The 20,463-nt window shown below is 41.5% G+C and overlaps 1 protein-coding gene across 2 annotated transcripts in view; it reads left to right on the top strand.

Annotated features, from left to right (window-relative positions):
• Window positions 1-17,760: 17,760 nt before the first annotated feature.
• Window positions 17,761-20,463, top strand: part of RABEP1 (rabaptin, RAB GTPase binding effector protein 1) — a 109,582-nt gene continuing 106,879 nt past the window's right edge. Inside the window, exons 1-2 of one of the 2 annotated variants that reach the window (XM_053911199.1) lie at window positions 17,761-18,005; window positions 19,390-19,485. Coding sequence is in view for 1 of the 2 variants with exons in the window: in XM_053911198.1 (XP_053767173.1) it covers window positions 17,972-18,005 (34 nt within the window). In the remaining variant the exon portion in view is untranslated. The remainder of the gene's footprint in view (window positions 18,006-19,389; window positions 19,486-20,463) is intronic. The other variant, XM_053911198.1, reaches the window with a different exon arrangement.

Consider the following 20,463-nt stretch of genomic DNA (forward strand, 5'->3'; position numbering starts at 1 on the left):
ACTTAATGTAATGCCTCCAGTTCCATCCATGCTGTTGCAAAGGGTATAAGCTCCTTCTTTCTCTCTGCTGCGTAGTATTCCATTGTGTAAATGTACCATAGTATTTTGATCCACTCATTTACTGATGGGCACTTAGGTTGCTTCCAGCACTTGTAAATTGTGCTACTATGAACATTGGGGTGCATCGGTTCTTTTGGATTGGTGTTTCAGGGTTCTTGAGATATAATCTCAGCAGTGGAATTGCTGGGTCAAAAGGCAGTTTCATATTTAGTTTTCTGAGGAAATTCCATACTGTTTTCCACAGTGGTTGTACCAGTCTGCATTCCCACCAACAGTGCAGTAGGGTTCCTTTTTCTCTACGTCCTCTCCAACACTTGTTTGTTGATTTGTTTATGATGGCCATTCTGACCGGTGTGACGTGGTATCTCATTGTGGTTTTAATTTGCAACTCTCTAATGGCTAATATACCACTTTATAAATGAAGTAATTTGCATTGCATAGGAATTGGTTGCCTCAAAGAACTGCCAGGAGAGCTGAAGAGCAAGGTTTGAAGTTATGTGGTGAGAACCACAACCAAAATTGTGACACAGAACAGGTCTTGTGAGGACACCTGTGCTGCCCACCCAGAGGGATGGATGCTACAGTGGCATTGACAATGACTGGGAACTGGAGGCTCCACTGGTATTGTTGCCACTGCTGATATCAGCAAACGGATGTTGCTCTCACCATTTCCATTACTATTAGTGATAGTGCTCTCTCTACTGTTTATTTCTTAGCTCCTGATTAAAAGTTCAGGACAGCCCTGACCAGTGTGGCTCAATTGGTTGGGTGTCATCCCACAAAGGAAGGGGTCATAGGTTTGATTTCTGGTCAGGGCACATGCCTGGGTTGTGGGTTGGGGAGTGTGAGAGAGGCAACCGATTGGTGTTTCTCTCTTGAGTCGATGTTTCTCTCCCTCTCTTTCTCTCTCCCTTCCCATCTCTCTCTAAAAAAATTAATAAAATATTTTTTTAAAATTATAAAAGCCTATTATAACTGGTTAAACCCAACTATCATCTTACTCAGCACCTAGGCCAAAACAACTGAAGGTAGTAAGAGAAAAATCCCCTCACCACGCTGGTTGATTTCACTTTGAATATATGGCCACAACCGCAACAGGCTGGCAACACAGCCAGTCTATCCTCCCTCACTTTTCTAGTGAATTTGTTTTTCTCCTTTCTGAGCTACTATTTCTCTCTCCTCAAATCTCCACCACCTCCCCCTCAGCCTCATGGTATCTTTATTTAGTGATCCCTCAAGGAAACAGATGCCTGCGGAGGCATCTTCTCTTTCCACCAATGCAGCCCTTCCATGTGGATCCCATCCCCCTCACCTCCCAATGACTTCACTCCTCAAACTCCTTCCGCATTCTACTGATCATTCCAGCCCGTGTTCCCTTTCAACTCTTGCCTCATTTCTTTGTTCTCTTCCCAAAGAAGCCTTATCATTAGAATTGTCCTTTCTTGCTGTCACTCTTCCTCCTTGCCAACTTTTCCATAAACTGCTTCAATCAGGCTCCGCTCTCGCTATTTTATCAAGGTGACCAGTGGGCTACAACTTGCCAAACCAGTGTTTGTTTGTTTCAGCTTTCTGTTGGCATCTTATCCAACTTCTCAGGGGCATTTGATACTCTTGGACACTTTGCCCTTTATGAAACACTTTTTTATTGAGCTTCCAAGACATTCTACTTCCCTGGTTTTTCTCCTCTTTATGAACCTATTGTGCTTCCCCAGGACTCTGTCCTTACCAGTCTTCTGTCCTCTATCTACATTCTCTCCTTCAGTGATTTCCAGCCTCTTTACCTAATTTTTTTCTCCATGAATTTTATCTTATTTCCCCTCATGTTCTTATTCTGAAAATTTTTAAGCTTACCGGAAAGTTGGAAGAGTAGTAATACCCACATACTTTTGCACGAAGCTTATCAGTGGCTAACATTAGCCAGCATTTGTGTGCGCTCTCTCTTTCTCTCTACTTCACCTCTCCTGCATCCACACACACTTAATTTTTTTTTTAATCCTCACTGAAGGACATTTTTTACTTTGTTTTTAGGGAGAGAGGAAGGGATAAAAAGAAACATTGATGTGAGAGAGAAACATCAATTGGTTGCCTCCTGTACGCGCCCGGACTGGAGATCAAATCTGCAACCTAGGTATGTGCTCTGACCGAGAATTGAACCCCCAACCTTTTGGTTACAGGATGATGCTCCAACCAACTGAGCCTTGCTGGCCAGGGCCACACACACTTAATTTTTTTGCTGAGTCATTTTAAAGCAAGTTTCAAGCAACATGACACTTCTCTCTTAAATATTTTAGCATGTATCACCCAAAATTGGTACAAAGATTTCTCTAAGAAACTATAATACCATTATTACACCGAAGAAAATGAACAATAAGTTTATATCATCTAATATCAGTACATATTCAAATTTCTAAATCTCTGAAATATGATTTTTATAGAAGTTTTTCTTTTTCATTTTTTAAAAGGTTTTATTTATTTATTTTTAGGGAGAGGGGAAGGGAGGGAGACAGAGAGGCAGAGAAATACCAATGTGTGGTTGCCTCTCACCTGGCTTCCACTGGGGACCTGGCCCACAACCCAGGCATGTGCCCTGACTGAGATTCCAACTGGCAACCCTTTGGTTCACTGCTTGTGCTCAATCCACTGAGCTACACCAGCCAGGGCAAAAGTTTTTCTTTTAAATCCAATATCCAATTAAGATTTATCTGTTACATTTGATTATTATATCTCTAGTCTTTTTTATTGTAAAACAGACAGCCCCTCCCCTGCCTTTTTTCTTCTTCTTCACAAAATTGATTATTTTTGAAGAGCTCCTCAACTGTGTGATTTTACCACTTTGGGAAAATTTAGCAATGTCGGGAGACATTTCTGGTTGTTGTAGTTGGGTTGGTGTGTCTTAGTCCTTTTGGGCTGCTATAACAAAACACCATAGACTGGGCTTGCAGGTTTAGTTTCTGGTGAGAACCTGCCTTCTCGTTCCTAGACAGTGGTCTTTTTGCTATAATGTCAAATGCAAAGGTGGGAGGGAGCTTTCTTGTGCCTCCTTTTTAACGACACTAATCCCATTCACATGAGCTCTGCCCTTATGACCTAAATTACTTCCCAAAGGTCCCCCCTCCAAATACTATTACCTTGGGTATTAGTATTTCAACATATGGATCTTGGGGGACACAAACCTTCAATCTATAGCAAGGTACTATAGTGCACAGAATAGTCCCCACAACAAAAAATTATCTGGCCCAAAGTTTCAGTAGTGCTGAGGTTGAGAAACCCTAATCTAGGTTTATACGACTCTTTACTCATGATTAGATTCAGGTTCAATAGTTTTTGTTGAGAAAATTACATAGGTGCTATTGTGACTTTTTAGTGAATTTCATCAGGAAGCCCGTCCTGTCAAACTGTCCTTGGTGGTCCCTAAGTCTGATGACTTAGTTAAAGCGAAGACTGCTGGATCTCTATTTTAAACAGAGGATTGATGGTTCTTTGAGCATCGTCATCAATCAAGTATCCATTAATGATCCTTGCCTGAACCAACTATTATACTGGGGATTGCAGATTGTTTATTCCCCTTTATTCTATCATTTCTTCTGTGATTACTAGCTGGCATTCTCTGATAAATAAGAGTTTTTCCCTTTTTGATTTTAGTACTCATATGGACTAATGGAATTTTTTAATTTAATATATTATGTACCATTATCATCATTCATTTTGATACTCAAATTGTCACTAATTTGGCCAATGGGAGCCGCTTCACTGTCTCCTGTTTCTTTTTGACATTTCCATTCATCTTTGAGCTTTCTTTAGTCTTCTTTGCTTTCTAGCACAAAATATGTCCCAGGCTTACCTTTGATTCCCAGTCACGGTACATGCCTAGGTTGCAGATTTGGTCCCAGTTGGGGCCAAGTTAAAATATTTATTTATTTATGCTCTGGCTGGTGTGGCTCAGTGGACTGACTGCTGGCCTGTGAACCAAAGGGTCGCCAGTTCAGTTCCTGGTCAGGGCACATGCCTGGGTTGTGGGCCAGGTCCTCACTAGAGGGTGTATGAAAGGCAACTACAAACTGATGTTTCTCTTGCTGTCCTTCTCTCTCCCTACCCTCTGTCTAAAAATAAGTAAATAAAATCTTTAAAAATAATAAAATATTTATTTATGTATTATTAAACAAACAAAATAAATAAATATTTTTTTAAAAGAACAATACAAAGATGTTCACTCTCATGACTTCTATTCAACATAAGACTGTAAGTTCAAAACAGAGCAATTCGGCAAAAAAAATAAAATAAAGGCATTCAAATAGGAAAGAAAAAGTACCTTTATTCTCAGATGATATGACCTTGTATAGAGAAAATCCTAAGGCATCCACTAAAAAACTATTAAAACTAATAAATGAGTTCAGCAAGGGTGCAGCATACAAGACTAATATACAAAAATCAATTGTATTTCTATACACTATCAGTGAAAAAATTAAAAATTAAATTAAGAAATCAATTCCATTTATAGTAGCTCAAATAAAATATTTAGGGATAAATGTAACAAAAGAAGTACAAAATACATATTCTGAAGACTATAAAATATTAATGAAAGAAATTTAAGACAGAAATAAATGGAAAGATATACCATATACATGGATTGGAAAATGTAATATTGTTAAGATAGTAAAGCTTAAGATGATCTACAGATTCAACAATGTCTTTCAATATCCCAGCTGGCTTCTTTGAAGAAGCTGACAGGCTGAACCTAAAAGTTATATAGGAATTCAAAGAACCTAGAATAGCCAAAACAATCTTTAAAAAGAAGAATAAAATTGAAGGACTCATATTTGTTCATTCAAAATATCACATATCTCATTTAGGACTTGAATCTAGAATATAAAAAGAACTCTTAAAACTCAACAATATAAAGAAAAAAAAACCAAATTAAAAATCAACAAGGAGCCCTGGCTGGTGTGGCTCAGTGGATTGAGAGCTGGCCTGCGAACTGAAAGGTCACTGGTTCAATTCCCAGTGAGGGCACATGCCTGGGTTGTGGCCCATTTCTCCAGTTGTGGGTGTGCAATAGGCAACCAATCGATGTCTCTCACACATTGATGTTTCTCTCCCTCTCTTTTCCCCTCCCTTCCCCCTCTTTAAAAATAAATTAAACATTTTTAAAAAATCAACAAAGATGTACCTTGAACTTGCATAATGTTATGTGTGTTAATTATATCTCAATAAGCTGGAAAAATGAGCAGATGGTATGAATAGACATTTCTCCAAAGGAGATATACACTTGGCTAATAAGCACATGAGAAGACACTAAAAAAAGACACACAAGGCCAATAAAGCACATGAAAAGATGCTCAGTATCATTAGCCATGAGGGAAATGCAATTCCAAATCTCAGTAAGACACCACTTCACACTCACTTCAATGGCTAAAATAAAAAATATAGACAACAAATAACAAGTGTTGGCAAAGAAGTGGAACATTTGGAACGCTCATACATTGCAGGTAGAATTGTGAAATGGTTCAGCCACTTTGTAGGACAGCTAGCAGTTCCTTAAAATGCTAAACACAGTGTTCCCATGTGACCCACTAATTCCACTGGTAGTTATGTAACCAAGCAAAATGAAAACACGTGTCTACACAACAACTTGTACATGAATATTCACAGCAGTTATATGGAAATAACCCAAACATCCCTTAACTGCTGAATGGATAAACAAAATGTGGTATATCTACAAAATGGAATATTATTTGGCCACTAAAGAAAACAAAGTGTTGACACATGCTACAACACAAATGAGCATTGAGGACATTAAACATAGTGAAAGATGCCAGACACAAAAGACAAAATATTGTATGATTCTATTTATATGAAATGTCCAGAATAGGAAAATCCATCTACAAGGAAATTAGAAAAGTGGTTTCCAGGGGATAGAGGGAGAGGGGAAGAGGTACAGGGCTTTTTTGTGTGTGTTGATGAAGATGTTCTAGCCCTGGCTGGGGTGACTCGGTGGATTGAGTGCTGGCTTGTGAACCAAAGGGTCACTGGTCTGATTCCCAGCCTAGGGCACATGTCTGGGTTGCAGGCCAGATCCCCAGTACGGGGTGCATGAGAGGCAACCACACATTGATATTTCTCTCCCTTTCTCCCTCCCTTCCCCTCTGTAAAAATATGTAAATAAAATCTTTAAAGAAAAAAAGGAAAATGTTATAAAAATGATTATGGTGATGGCTGAATATCTTAATGAATATATTAAAACTCACTGATGAGTACTTTAAAAGGGGGAATTTTATCTCAATGAAGCTGTAATAAAAAAATTAGGAAATACAGAATAAGTTTATGTCCCCTATTTTTCTTAACAAAATGTAGCATATTTATATAATTTTTGAAGTCTGCTTTTTTTCACTTAACAATATATCTTGGCATTCACTTCATACTAGAACATAAAACTCCTCGTTCTCTTTTATGGCTATGTCGTACTCAATTATTTAGCTGTACCATCTTTAATTCAACAAGTTTCCTATGTACTTAGGTGGCATTTGGGTTGTTTCTAATGTTTTGATATTAAAAATAATGCCACAATTAATAACCGTGTGCATTTGTTGTTTCATTTTTTTGCAGATATATCCTCAGGGTAACTTCCCATAAAAGAGATTACTGGGTCAAGGGTAAATGCACACGAATATACAACTTTGTTAAATATTACAAGTTTCCTCCCTGCAGCATTTGTTCTATTTTCTGCTTCCAACAGCAATGTAAGAAAGCACCCATTTTCCTCACAGCCTCACTAGTACAGTAAGTGTCAACCTTTTGAATTTTTGGCAATTACTGGGTAGGAAAGCTTCTCAGTGTAGTTTCAATTTGAATTCTATTTTGAGTGAGGTTGAGACTCATTTGATATGTTTCAAGAAATTTTGATGCCTTTTAAAATGAACTGACGTGTTCTTTGCCCATTTTTTTCTATCAGGTTTTTGGTTTTGTTTCTCTAGGTTCTTGCAGAGCTTTTTGTATGTTCTAGCTGTTGACTATAAATATCATCTAAGCTGGTGACTCCCAAACCATATGCCCACACCTGAGCTCCAAATTTGCATATGCAACTATCTACTCGACATTTTCACTTATATACCCAATAGGCTCTTAGATCTACTGTGGCAAAAACAGAACTCTTTATACTTCCCCTCAGCAAATGTTCATCTAAAAAATTATATCCCAAAAACCTGACCATTCTTCTCTATCTCCCCTGGCAAACCCTGGACCAAGCCACCATCATTCACCTCCCTGACTTTGGCAGCACCTACTAACTGGCCTCCCCTCTTCCATCTTTACCTCTCCCTTCCCCAACAATCCATTTTCCAAACAGTAACCAGGGTGATCTCTCTAACATGTAAATCAGTAAGATAGCTGGTAGCTTGACCCAGGCTAATCCCCTGAATCTGTCCCCAAAGTCCCCTTTTCTCTGACTTCCCAGTGGGCTAAGGTAGCCTAGTCCAGGCTCTCTTTTTGCTTCTGTGCTATGCCCTTCCTTGTTTTACTGTTCCATTTAATAAATGCATTCTCTTTTTTTCTTTTCCCAATTTTGTTATCCCCTTTATCCCCCTCCTCCCTGCACCCCCCACCCTCCAGCACTCCACCTCATCACTTAGTTCATGTCCATTAGTTGTCTATGTAAGTTCTTTGGCTTCTCCATTTCCGATACTATTCTTAATCTCTCCCTGTCTATTTTGTGCCTACCTCTTATGCTTCTTATTCCCTGTACCTTTCCCGCGCATTCTCCCCCTCCTTCCCCACTGATAATCCTCCCTCCCCGTGATCTCCATTTCTGTGATTCTATTCCTGTTCTAGTTGTTTGCTTAGTTTTTGTTTTTTAGGTTCAGTTGTTGAATGTTGTGCATTTGTTGTCATTTTACTGTTCATAGTTTTTATCTTATTTTTCTTGGATAAGTCCCTTTAACATTTCATATAATAAGGGCTTGGTGACGATGAACTCCTTTAACTTGACCTTATCTGAGAAGCACTTTATCTGCCCTTCCATTCTAAATGATAGCTTTGCTGGATAGAGTCATCTTGGGTGTAGGTCCTTGCCTTTCATGACTTGGAATACTTCTTTCCAGTCCCTTCTTGCCTGCAAGGTTTCTTTTGAGAAATAAACTGACACTTATGGGCACTCCTTTGTAGATAACTGTCTCCTTTGCTCTTGCTGCTTTTAAGATTCTCTCCTTATCTTTAATATTGGGTAACTCAATTATGATGTGCCTTGGTGTGTTCCTCCTTGGGTCTAACTTGTTTGGGATTCTCTGAGCTTCCTGGACTTCCTGCAAGTCTATCTCCTTCGCCAGATTGGGGAAGTTCTCCTTCATTATTGGTTCAAATAAGTTTTCAATTTCTTGCTCTTCCTCTTCTCCTTCTGGCACCCCTATGATTTGGATGTTGGAGTGTTTAAAGTTGTCCCAGAGCTTTCTCAGTCTCTCTGCATTTTTTGAATTCTTGTTTCTTCATTCTGTTCCAGTTGGATGTTTATTTCTTCATTTTGTTTCAAATCCTTGGTTTGAGTAATAGTTTCCTTCCCTTCACTTTTGGTTCCCTGTATATTTTCCTTTATTTCACTTTGTATAATGTCCATTTCTTCCTTCATTTTGCGACAGAGCTCAATAATTTCTGTGAGCATCCTGATTACCAGTGTTTTGAACTCTGCATCAGATAGGTTGGCTATCTCCTTGTCACTTAGTTCTTTCCCTGGAGTTTTGATCTGTTCTTTCATTTGGGCCATATTTCTTTGTCTTGGCGCACCTGTTGTGTTGCAAGGGGCAGAGCCTTAGGTATTCACCAGGGCGGGGAAACCCTCTTTGCTGTGTTGTGGTGCTGTCTGTTGGGGAGGGGTCAGAGAGGAACAATGCCTCTTGCTGGCTCTGCTCTAGCCCTACTTTCCGTCACTTCCCTCACTTCCCACAAGTGGATTGTGGCCTTTAAGATGCTGATTCGCACATGGGTGGGTTTGTATATGTTCCAGGACCCTGTGGGCCTCTCCCAAGGACTGTCCTGTGATCCTGAGAGTTTCTCCCACTGCCACAACTCCCGCGGATTTTTACATCCAGAGGTTTCGAGTCTTTAGTTTCCCACACTGAAATCCTGCGTTCTGTGGTCTGTCTTGTTTCCCAATAGTTCTTCTCAGCTTATTGGCCCATGAATGTGGGACCAACTGGTCCACCAGCCACCTCCTTGGTTGTGCATCCCCTCCTCTGCGGCTGCCCATCTCCGCCCCTTCTACCAGTCGGGGTGAATGTTTCTTTAACTCCTTGGCTGTCAGACTTCCATGAAGTTGGACTATCCGGCAGTTCTGGTTATTTTTTGTTTTTAAATTTGTTGTTGTCCTTCTTTTGGTTGTGTAAGGAAGTGAAGCATTTCTACCTATGTCTCCATCGTGGCCAGAACTTCTGGGCTGCTTCCTCCAAATCCTTGGCCTGTCAGTACAGGAGCAGATCTACTCTAATAAGTGCATTCTTATAGAAAAAAAAAAGTAAATCAAATCCTATAGCTTGGGGGTCCCCAATCCCAGACTGGGGACCAGTATCTGTCCTTGGCTTGTTAGGAACCCAAGCAGCAAGCAAAGCTTGCCTGAGCTCCGCCTCCTGTCTCTCCACCCACCAACATGGGGGTAGTGAAACTTGCCTGCAGCCCCCCTTCCATGAAACTGGTCCGTGGTACCAAAAAGGTTAAGGACTGCTGTTATAGCTGCTAGAACTCTTAAACAGAGTTCTATTTAAAACTCTCCAATGACTTCCCATAGTAGATGGCATAAAATAGAATACAATAGTTTTCCCGATACTTTTATAGTTTTGTTTCTTCAGATTAGCTTTTCAATCTAAGAATAACTTTATATGGTTTGAGATAGGGAATATAAATTTATTTTTTCCCTATGGATAGGCATTTTCCCCCACATTATTATTTCCCCATTGATTTGAAATGCCACCTTTTTTATTGATAAACTTCTATAAATGTATTAACTGGAATTATCTTTGTTTCAAGAGAAAAAAACCCTCAACCTGGTTTTCAAAAAGAAAGTGAATTTCCTTGCTCATTTACTAAGATGTCCAGAACAGCAACTGGGTTGGGGAGAGGCTCTGAATAAAATCAACTCAACAACAGAGGGTGGGATGGGGCTGCTTTGAATGAAACCTGAGTGGGAAGATGGAAGCAGCCGTAGAAGATGTGGAGGGGAAGAACACCAGTCGTATTCATGCAAAAAGAGGAGAAACTTTTTAAAAGCCCTCAGAGTATAAGAGGCCTGGCATGTTCAAGAGACAACAGAAAGCCTAGATAACCGGAGCAGGGGGAATGAAGGCCAGAGTGGTGGGAGAGAAAGGCCTTCTTGGACAAGATGAAAAATTCGGAAGCTGCAAAAAAATAAGTTAGCATGAAATGTGAAACTTCTGTAAATAAATAACACTAACAGTACTATTAAAATCTAAAAGACAGCCCTAGCTGGTGTGGCTCAGTGGATTCAGCGCAGGCTTGAGAACCAGAAGGTCACAGGTTTGATTTCCAGTCAGGGCACATTCCTGGGTTCCAGGCCAGGTACTCAGCTGGGGGCGTGTGAGAGGCAATGGATCAATGTTTCTCTCACACATTGATGTTTCTCTCCCTCTCTTTCTCCCTCCCTTCCCATCTCTCTAAAAGTAAATAAATAAAATCTCTTAATAAATAAATAATTTATTTAAAATTATTTAAATAAATAATTATATTTATTTAAAATAAATTTTAAATAAATAAAATTTAAAAATTAAAAAAACAAGCTGGAAAAAAATACACCATATATAACATATAAAGGATTAATAGACAGAATATGTTAAGAGCTCCTACAAATCAATAATAAAAGATAAACAACCAGTGACAAATAGGCAAAATATATATACATTTTATTGTAGAAAAAACACAAACAGCTAATACAAATATGAAAAGATTTCTAACCTCACTGATATTCAGGAAAATGCTTATTAAAATGATAATATATAATCTTTGGCCATTCAGATTGGCAGATGTAAAGAAGAATGGTAAAAGCCAACATTGGCAAGGATGTACAAAAATGAATATGTTTATACACTGTTGGTAGGGATACACATTGATGTGATACTTTTTGAGAGTAATTCATTAGTATCATAATGGAAAAAATGTTCATGACCTTTTTTTAGATTAAATTTATTGGGGTGACATTGGTTAATAAAATTATATAGGTTTCAGGTATACTACTCTATAATATATCATCTGTAGATTGTATCGTGTGTTCACCACCCCATGTCAAGTCTCCTTCCATCACCACCGATTCCCCTTTATCCTCTTCTACTTCCCCCCACCCCTCTTTCCCTCTGGGAATCACCATATTGTTGTCGGTGTCTATGAGTTGTTTTGTTTTGTTTCATTTTGTTTTTTGCTTAATCCCTTCACCTTTCTCATGCAGCCCATCAACCCCCTTCCCCTCTGACGGCTGTCAGTCTGTTCTCTGTCACTATGAGTCTGTTTCTATTTTGTTTGTTAGTTTATTTTGTTCATTAGATTCCATATGTAAGTGAAATAATATGGTACTTGTCTTTCTCTGACTGGCTTACTTCACTCAGTATAATACTCTCCAGGTCCATCCATGCTGTTGCAAAAGGTAAGAGTTCCTTTTTTTTTTTCTTTTCTTTTTTTATTGCTGTATAGTATTTCATTGTGTAACTGTACCACAGCTTTCTTATCCACTCACCTACTGAGGGACACTGGGCTGCTTCCAAATCTTGGTTATTGCAAATAACGCTGCAATGAACATAGGGGTGCACCTTGACTTTTCATCTAGTAATTCCAAGTAGGTAGGTAGGTGTTCTGGAAAACTACTCATATAAGTTCCTTGACGCACTGTTTGAAAATAATGAAAAATTGTAATTAACCTAACCATTTACCAAAATGGAAAACTGTGTGGGAGTTAAAAGAATGAAGTAGCCCTGGCTGGTGTGGCTCAGCGGATTGAGTGCCGGCCTTTGAACCAAAGGGTTACCAGTTTTATTCCCAGTCAGGGCACATGCCTGGGTTCCAGGCCAGGTCCCCAGTTGGGGGTGTACGAGAGGCAACCACACATTGATGTTTCTCTTCCTCTCTTTCTCCCTCCTTTTCCTTCTGTCTAAAAATAAATAAATAAAATCTTTAAAAAAAAGAATGAAGTTGGGGGAGGGAAATGGGGACATCTGTAACAGTGTCAACAATAAAAAAAGAATGAAGTAGAGATATGTGTAGTAACTATGTTATTAAGGAAAAACCAAGTTCAGAATAACATGTAGGACATGGTCTTATCTATGTGAGGAACATAAAACAAATGTACGTTTCTTTTTCTTTTTTTTTATCCTCACATGAGAACATTTTTTCCCCATTGCTTTTAGAGACAGAGGGGGAGAGAGAGAGAGAGAGAGAGAGAGAGAGAGAGAGAGAGATATCAATGTGAAAGAGAAATGTTGATTGGTTGCTTTCTCTTACACACCCTGACCAGGGATGGAAACCACAGCTTGGGTATATGCTCTGACCAGGAATGGAATCCACGACCTTTTGGGTCTATGAGTCGACACTCCAACCAACAGAGCCACACCAGCCAGGGCAACAAATGTACATGTTTCTACACATTTATAGATGCACAGAAAAGTGCTTGAGGAGATTCATACAAAGCTGATAATCGTAGTTTGCCCTGGGAGGGATCTGGGGTTGTGTCTTTTAGGGGGAGGAGAAGTTGAGAGGATACTTTTGCTTTATCTGTACTTTTAAACAATTAGGACTAGAATTTTATTGGAGTAATTTGAAAAAAATAAATAAGAAATATGAGGTAGAAATATGAGAAATATGAGAAATAAGAAATATGAAATAAAAAAAACTGTTGGAGATATTGAAAATTCTAAAAGTGAATTCAATTGGAAATGGCATAGGAGTGTAGGGATATTTGCTGATATCTGAGAGACATGGTCAGCTAGCACCGAGAGCAAAATAGCATGAACTTTGGAGTCAAAGTTGGATTTGAATTCTGGTTCTCCCATTCACTGTGCCTTGGGCAAGTCATTTAACCTCTTTGAGCTCTGGGATAACAAATGGAACCTACTTCACTTCAAAAGGTTGTGATGAAGATAGAGGAGGTAATAAAGGTAAAATCTCTAGCATTATAGTAGGTGACTGGATAAATGGCGGGTATTAACAGTGGTCATGGTTACAATTATGGTCTGTAATCCAATGAGAGTGAAAGGCAGGGCCTGGCTGGTGTCACTTAGTGGATTGATTGCTGGCCTGCAAACCAAAGGGTCACTGGTTCTATTTCCAGTCAGGCACATGCCGGGTTTGGGGGTGTGTGGGAGGCAGCCAATCAATGTGTCTCTTAAGCATTGATGTTTCTTTCCCTCTCTTTCTCCCTCTCTTCCCCTCTCTCTAAAAATAAAAAAAAAGAAGTGAAAGTCAGATGAATGATAACCAAATAGAATTGAATCACACAGATTTAAGCTGAAGACTGTAGATCTTATCACCACCAAAGACTCCTTATTATTTGCTCCATATATTTCTAATGTTATTCATTTGTTCATCCACCTATTCATTTATGTATTTATTGAGCACCTCATGTTGGGCACTGGAAATATGACATTAGAAATAAACGACTCAGTCTGTCTGTTTCCTGGGAGTTGACATCTTTCCTCAATGGAAGAAAGAGACACATAGCTAGTTGCCAATAAATGTAGCCTGGGAGTTACACATACGGACACTGGACCCAGATCATCTGGGTGTGACTTCCATCTCTATCACTTATTAGCTCTGTGATCCTGGAAGAATTATTTAACCTCTTTGGTCACATCATCTACAAAATGGGTTGACAACAGTCCTCCCCCTCCTGTCATATCCCCATCATAAGGTTCTTAAGAGGATTAAACAAATCAATACATTGGTAAAATACTTTGTCCAGTGTCTGGCACATGGTATACACTAGTAAATACACAGAGATTTTTACTTCCAGGCAGTTATGCCACTGTGTGGTTGATGTTATATAAAAGGGGAATTTCCAGAGAAGAAAGCACCCACCAGATGTAAAGATTCTTATCTATCTAGCAAACTACATAAGTAATAATGGATCCTCGTTGTTTTATTAATCAACAGCTAATGCAGAGCTGGAATAAGAACTTCTAATCAGCCTGAGATAAGCAATGTGATATAAATTCTGTCCAAAGCAAAGAAACCTACATGTTAGTCTTGGGACCTTATCTAGTCTAAATGGGACAGTTCAGTTCGGCTTTGGGAATATTAGACAGTTCCGCCCTGGATCTCTAGGAATACCTTCACAGACTGACTTCTAATGTGCAGGAATCCTTCTTCCTCAGGATGGAAACTCCTGATCTAGGAAAAAAGGAAGGAAAGGAGAGAAGGAGAGGAGGAAGCATACATTTATAAAGCAACTACTGTGTGTTAGGGGCTAGGTACTTCATTGCTTTAGTGCTCCTGATGTGCCATGAGGCTGGTCTATTAGCCCCATTTTAGAGATAAGTAAAGAGGGGCTCAAAGAGGTTAAAAATGTGTTCTGAGTCAACAGTCTGGAGTGCTTCCTTGGACATCAATCTGCACCTGCTGAGAGTATGAGAGAGAAGTCATCCGTCAGTTTGGTGCACTCTACCGTATATATACTTCTCACTAAAGAGAAGGATGGGGCAAGGATGGATTTGAGCAATGATCCCCAGTCACTGTCTTCCCATTCCAGGTCCCAGGCAGGGAAAGTAGCTGCTCAGGGCCAAATGAACCAGGGGGAAATTGGAAAGAGAGGGACCTAGTTGGAGGATTATGGCTGAAGACATAATGGTGTCTGCCCCGTGGGCTCTTCCTGGGAACCCTTTGCAAGGAAGCCAGCACCCAGATTGGGACTTTCCAAGTCTCCCTGTGCCTGCAAGCAGACTGGCCCAGGGGGAGAGTCCCCTGATTCAGGTCTTTTCCCTATAACCTGCCCTGAAGCTGTCCCTTATTGAAAGCCAGAGAAGTATGGTGCCCTGACCCTACTCCCTGGTCCCTTCCTGCCCTTGAGAATCTGGGTCAGAGAGAGAGAAACACACAACCAATGCAGCAGCTGATATGACCTGATCAGGGCAAAGTGCAGGAGAGGTATCACCTCCTGTGACATACAACTCTGTGACTCTATTAATGAAGCACAAAATGAGTGCTTTCCAGCAGTTGCTTTGAATTTGCTCATTTTAAGCATGTAACCAGCAAAAACTCCAAAATATTTGTCACCTAAACTACATCAAAGTTTGTGCTTTCCAGATTCATAATCAGTTTAAGAAATACCACTTTGCCAATACCCTAGAAGGTAGGCTTTCACATGCTCCCCCTAACTGCGTGCCCCTCCCTCCCTAATCCAGGTACCACGGTCAAGACTTCTTTGATCTTGGTTCTCTTCCTATCCGTGCAGTTTACCAACTATGTATGCATAATGTTTAGTTTTGCCTGTTTTGGAGCTTTATGCAAATGGAATCATGCTGTATTTTATAATTTACTTCTTACTTCTAAAATTGTGATATTCACCTATGTTGAATATGTAGCTGTGGTTTGTTCATTTTCATTGCTGTGTATTCCATTGCATAAGTATTTAAAAATTTATCCATTCTACTAGTGATGAAGATTTGGGTTACTTATGTATTTATTGTATTACACCACTATGAATATCCTTGTATGTGTCTCCTGGTACATACATGCAATGTAATTGGTAACTAATTATTTTATGTATTTAAATCTTATTGCCAATTTCCTTCATAACATAAAAATAATCCCTTTTACACTTAATAAAACCTTGGAGCACACATTAGTTGTTTTTTTTTAAGATTTTATTTATTTAGTTTTAGAGAGAGGGGAAGGGAGGCAGGAAGAGAGGGAGAGAAACATCAATGTGTGGTTGCCTCTCACGTGCCCCCCACCAGGGACCTGGCCCACAACCCAGGCATGTGCCCTGCCTGGGAATCAAACTGGTAACCCTTCGGTTTGCAGGCCAGCACTCAATCCACTGAGCCACACCAGCTAGGGCTCTTCTAATATATATACCTAAGGGTGGAATTGCTGGGCTTGGGGGTTTAACCTGAAGATATGAAAGTATACATAACTCTTACATCTCCTATCTGATTTGAAAATTGTTTTTCAACCACCTCCTTGGCATGGGGAACTTGAAGTATCCAAACCCGCAGACTGACAATTTGAGTGATGGTCTTGAGGGTCTGGCTTCCAGTCCCAGATTACCAATGGCAAAAAACGTGTCTCTTACTTACTGGAAGGAACCCCTTCTGTTAAGGTCATTCGCAACTGCTATCTTTATGGCTCCTGCCTCGTGTTAGTCATCATAAGACAGAGGATGCACTGGGTCGCCCTGTCCTGGACAAAGGTCTCCCTGCCAAGCATGGATTTGTTCACCCAGGAAAGTCATTTATGGAGAGGAGGGTGTGGGGGCAATGACTCTGCTCTCTCAAAGGCACACTAGCCATTTGAAGATATTAACCGCACAAAGCACTGGAGTCTGTATATAGGCCCTCCCATAATGTTTGCAAGATTTAGGGCAAAAGTACAAATAGATGTCACATGTCTACCTAAATTAAAATTATAAATCACTTCAACTAACTGTTAACCTTAATGTAATTGTATTCTACTTTGACGAATGTACACCTTTAATGACTCAGAAGAGCTGGTTCAAATTTAGAATTCCTGGACTGCTCAGATCTATGCTCTTGAATGAGGTGGTGAGGGGCGTGCAAGCCCTGGCCCCACTGTTGACCCATAGCCCACCTGTCTTCTCTTCCCACCTCTGTCCTGCACTAGGGACCTGTGAACACAGTAGTTCAAATGTCCAAGTGCTGTGCCACCTAGCCCAAACACGGCTGCCCCTTAGCCAGTTTTAGGGATGCCCTGACTCTGCCCTAGAGAGAGAATGGGCCTGGGGAAGAGGCCATGGCATCCAGCCGTTTTTGGAGGGATTTCTGGGGCCTGGGGTCCCCAGAACTTGGTCCTGAAGGAGGGGCACAATTCCAGGTGGGCCTGTCCCCTGGAACTTGTCGACTCAGCCTGTGGGAGGAGTGTGGCCAGAGACGGGCTAGAGGGGAGTCTCTAAAGTACGGGCCTAAGGCAGGCAGGCTCCCTGGTTCGTGTATTGATGTAAAGGTAGTACTGTCTGCATATCGCCTCTCGTCCCGCTCGAGTGCAGGGGCTGTGTCTGGCTGCGTCCTCAGCATTTACCACGGTGCCTGGCATCCAAGTCCCATCGTGCACAGGTGCATTGTGGAAAGTAAGTCTGTAACAGTTCCTCACGTTTTACCTCATTTAAACTCTTCTTAACCATTATGCAAATGAAGGCTGTGAGCCTCAGAGAGGTTAAGTGACTCTCCCAAGGTCACACAGTTAGAAAAGCTAGAGGCTGACTGTGCACTCACTTCACCACCCGGCCTTCTTTTTTCTTTGCCTCTGTTCTGAGGCGGAGCCCTGGAAGCGGCCGCTCTAAATTGCGTTTCGCACCGCGGTCTCTCTCTCTCACTCCCCTCTACCCCTCACTCCCCTCCCTTACTCAACCTGGTCCGCCACTCTCGTAGCCCGCTCGGTAGCTTGGGAGCCTCCCTACCCCAGGCTCCCCAGTCCCCTCGCGAAGCCCCGCCCTTCCCCTCAGGGCGACGTCACGTGCCGCCCCATCCCCCCGCGCCTGCGCACCGCTTATTTCCCGCTGTCAGGATGAGGAGGCGGAGGTCGGCGCTCGGGTCCGTCTCTGCCCGCGGCTGTGGCGGCGCCGGCGGCTCCAGCCTTAGCGATTCCTCCCTGGGCGGCGGCGGCGGCGGCTGGTTCGACGCTGTCTCCGCCAGCTGAGCCCGCGGGAGCTCGGGACGCCGCTTCCCCCGCCCATCCCCTCCCCGAGGCCCGCCGCCTGGCCATGGCGCAGTCGGGCCCGGCTTCTCAGCCTGACGGTGAGGCGCCCACCATGGCAGGCGGGGCGGGCGCGGCCTGCCGGGCGCCGGTGTTGCGGTGGAACCTCGGGGCAGCGGGGAGGGTGCGCGCAGGCCCCGGGGGTGACCCCGCCGGGCAGAGGCGGGAGCGCGCGGGTTTCGGCGCCGGCTGCGCGCGAGGGCGGCGCGGGAGCCGGGGCGGCAGTCTCTGGGGAGGGGGCGGGAGGCGCCTGCGGCGGCAGCGCTAGCGGGAGGCGGAGGGAAGGGTGTGGGGAGGCTGCTGGGGACCTGGCAGGAGCTGGGGAGCGTGGAAAGGGATCTGCCGTGGAACGGCCGTGGGGCCGGCACGTGGGTTCTGCCCTGGGGCGAATAGAAACCGGGAACGTGCTATATTCGTTAAAGAAAAAAAACATTGGTTAGGTAGTGGTGGTGTGCCCTTGTTCCTCCCCCAATCCGTGATATCCGGGCGCTTTGCACCCAATTTTGTGACAAAACTAGTTGGGATCAGTAGCAGGATTTAGTAGCATTCCTGGAGAGTCTGTGTGGTTTCATGGTAAGTGCTGGGGCCTTGGGAGTCTAAAGGGCTTGTATCCTTCGCTAAAAAGTTATGGGCAGATTTCTTAGACTCTTTGAACTTAAGTGTTCTCACTTAGTGAAAAGTTAATTCATGCCTTTATATTTTACCTATAAAGATGACAACATGTATGTATGTAAAGTGATTAGTATTATTTTGAGGTTATTGAGAAGAGTGTTTGAAAATACTGAAGAGGGGGAAACGTGTCTTTTATAGCACTTATTTTTATTTTTTTTTTTTTGAAGGAAAAGGAGCCCCATCCTAAATAATCTCGGTTGGTTGTCAGAGTCCTTTATGACCTGGGAAACTTCAGCTATTGACCACATCCTTCCAGGTTTTTACTACCTGGAGAAGTTATGATTGGAAAGAATGTACTTGATCTTTGGCAAGGTCTTACTTTCTAGTTGAGAAAGTTCTTTTAGGTGTATTTCTATAATCGTGTGTGGTAAGCTTTTAGTGTGAGTGGAATGCTGGGTTATAGTGCTGGGCCCATAGAAGGCACTTAAAACTTAACTTTGCCTAGGTTTGTCTCTTAAAATAACTTTTTATGAAAACCTCATTCTTTGTTCTTGCTTTTGGGGAACCTGAAACAATGTTATCAGATTTTACAGGCTACTTTCTTAGAAGTGTGCTTCAAAGCCTGTTAGCCTGTAGTTTTAGGTTTTGTTAGTTGCCTCCGGAGGGATGTCCAGTACCCACAGGTGAGGGTACTGCCTGCTGTTTTCCTTTCAGCAGAAGAGAAGGGAGGCATTTCTTTTTGGCTTTTAGAGAGGGGAAACTGGCATGTTTTCAGGCTACATTTTAATTCTCACCTTTTGCATTTGGTGTCAGGGAAGAAAACTGCATTTTCCACAAACCCCTCTTTGTTACTGCAGACAGAGGCAGAAAACAGAGCGCTCCAGTGACTTCTCGTTCTGATCTGGAGTGGTAGGTATGCTTAGCTGGTTGCTGCCATCTCTTGAGTTGCATGGAAACAAACTCTAGGGTGGCTCAGGTGACATTACAGTCTGGAATCAAAATTCCCTGCCTCTTTCAAGATGTGAAATGGTCTTCTTTGTAAATAGGCAGAAGTGACTAAGCACTTGAAAAGGCTAGGAAAATTTGCTTTAGGAAATCTTGTATCTTACTATTCTTAGTACAGGGTTTGTTCCCTGTTTTTCAAATCTTGTGACTATAGGATGAGATTTAGTTTCTATAGATTACAGTATTTATTTTCAGTTAGTGTAGTAAATGAGCAGCCACAGCTACTGTTTACCAAAGGATAGAGAATATGGTATGAGTGCTTTGTGTCAGTGTCTTCTTAGAAATTCATCTTGGGGATTTGACTTTTTTCTTTAGCTGAACTTAATATAGGTCACTTCTTAACATTAGCTTTAAACACTAGACTTTCCTAGCCTGCTGATTAAAAAAAAAGATTGTAGAATTCTTTTAGTCAAACTGACAATGAAAGATAACTGCTTAGTTTAGTTTTGCTTTTATCTCATTTTAAAAGCAGTTGTCTTTTATATTAACATTGTTGAAAAATTTTCAATTACAGTTGACATACAATATTATATTAGTTCTAGGTGTACAACATAGTGATGAGGCATTTATATAACTTACGAAGTGATCACCCTGATAAGTCTAGTACTTATATGACACCATGCATAGTTGTTACAATATTATTGACTGTCTTCCCTATGCCATACTTTATATTCCTGTGGCTGTGTGACAGTTTTTATATCTGGCAATTTGTGTATCTTAATCCCTTCCCCCTTATCACCCATCCCCCCAGACTTGACTTTTTTTTTTTTTTTTGGCATGTCTTTGTTTTCATGGAGATGTGGTAGGTTAAGAAAAGAATCGATTTGTGTGTAATTGACAGGATGAAGTGTAATAATTTTATTCTCTTTGATTTCTTACTTT

The sequence above is a fragment of the Desmodus rotundus genome, chromosome 9 (genome assembly GCF_022682495.2).
Source record: "Desmodus rotundus isolate HL8 chromosome 9, HLdesRot8A.1, whole genome shotgun sequence".
NCBI lineage: Eukaryota > Metazoa > Chordata > Mammalia > Chiroptera > Phyllostomidae > Desmodus > Desmodus rotundus.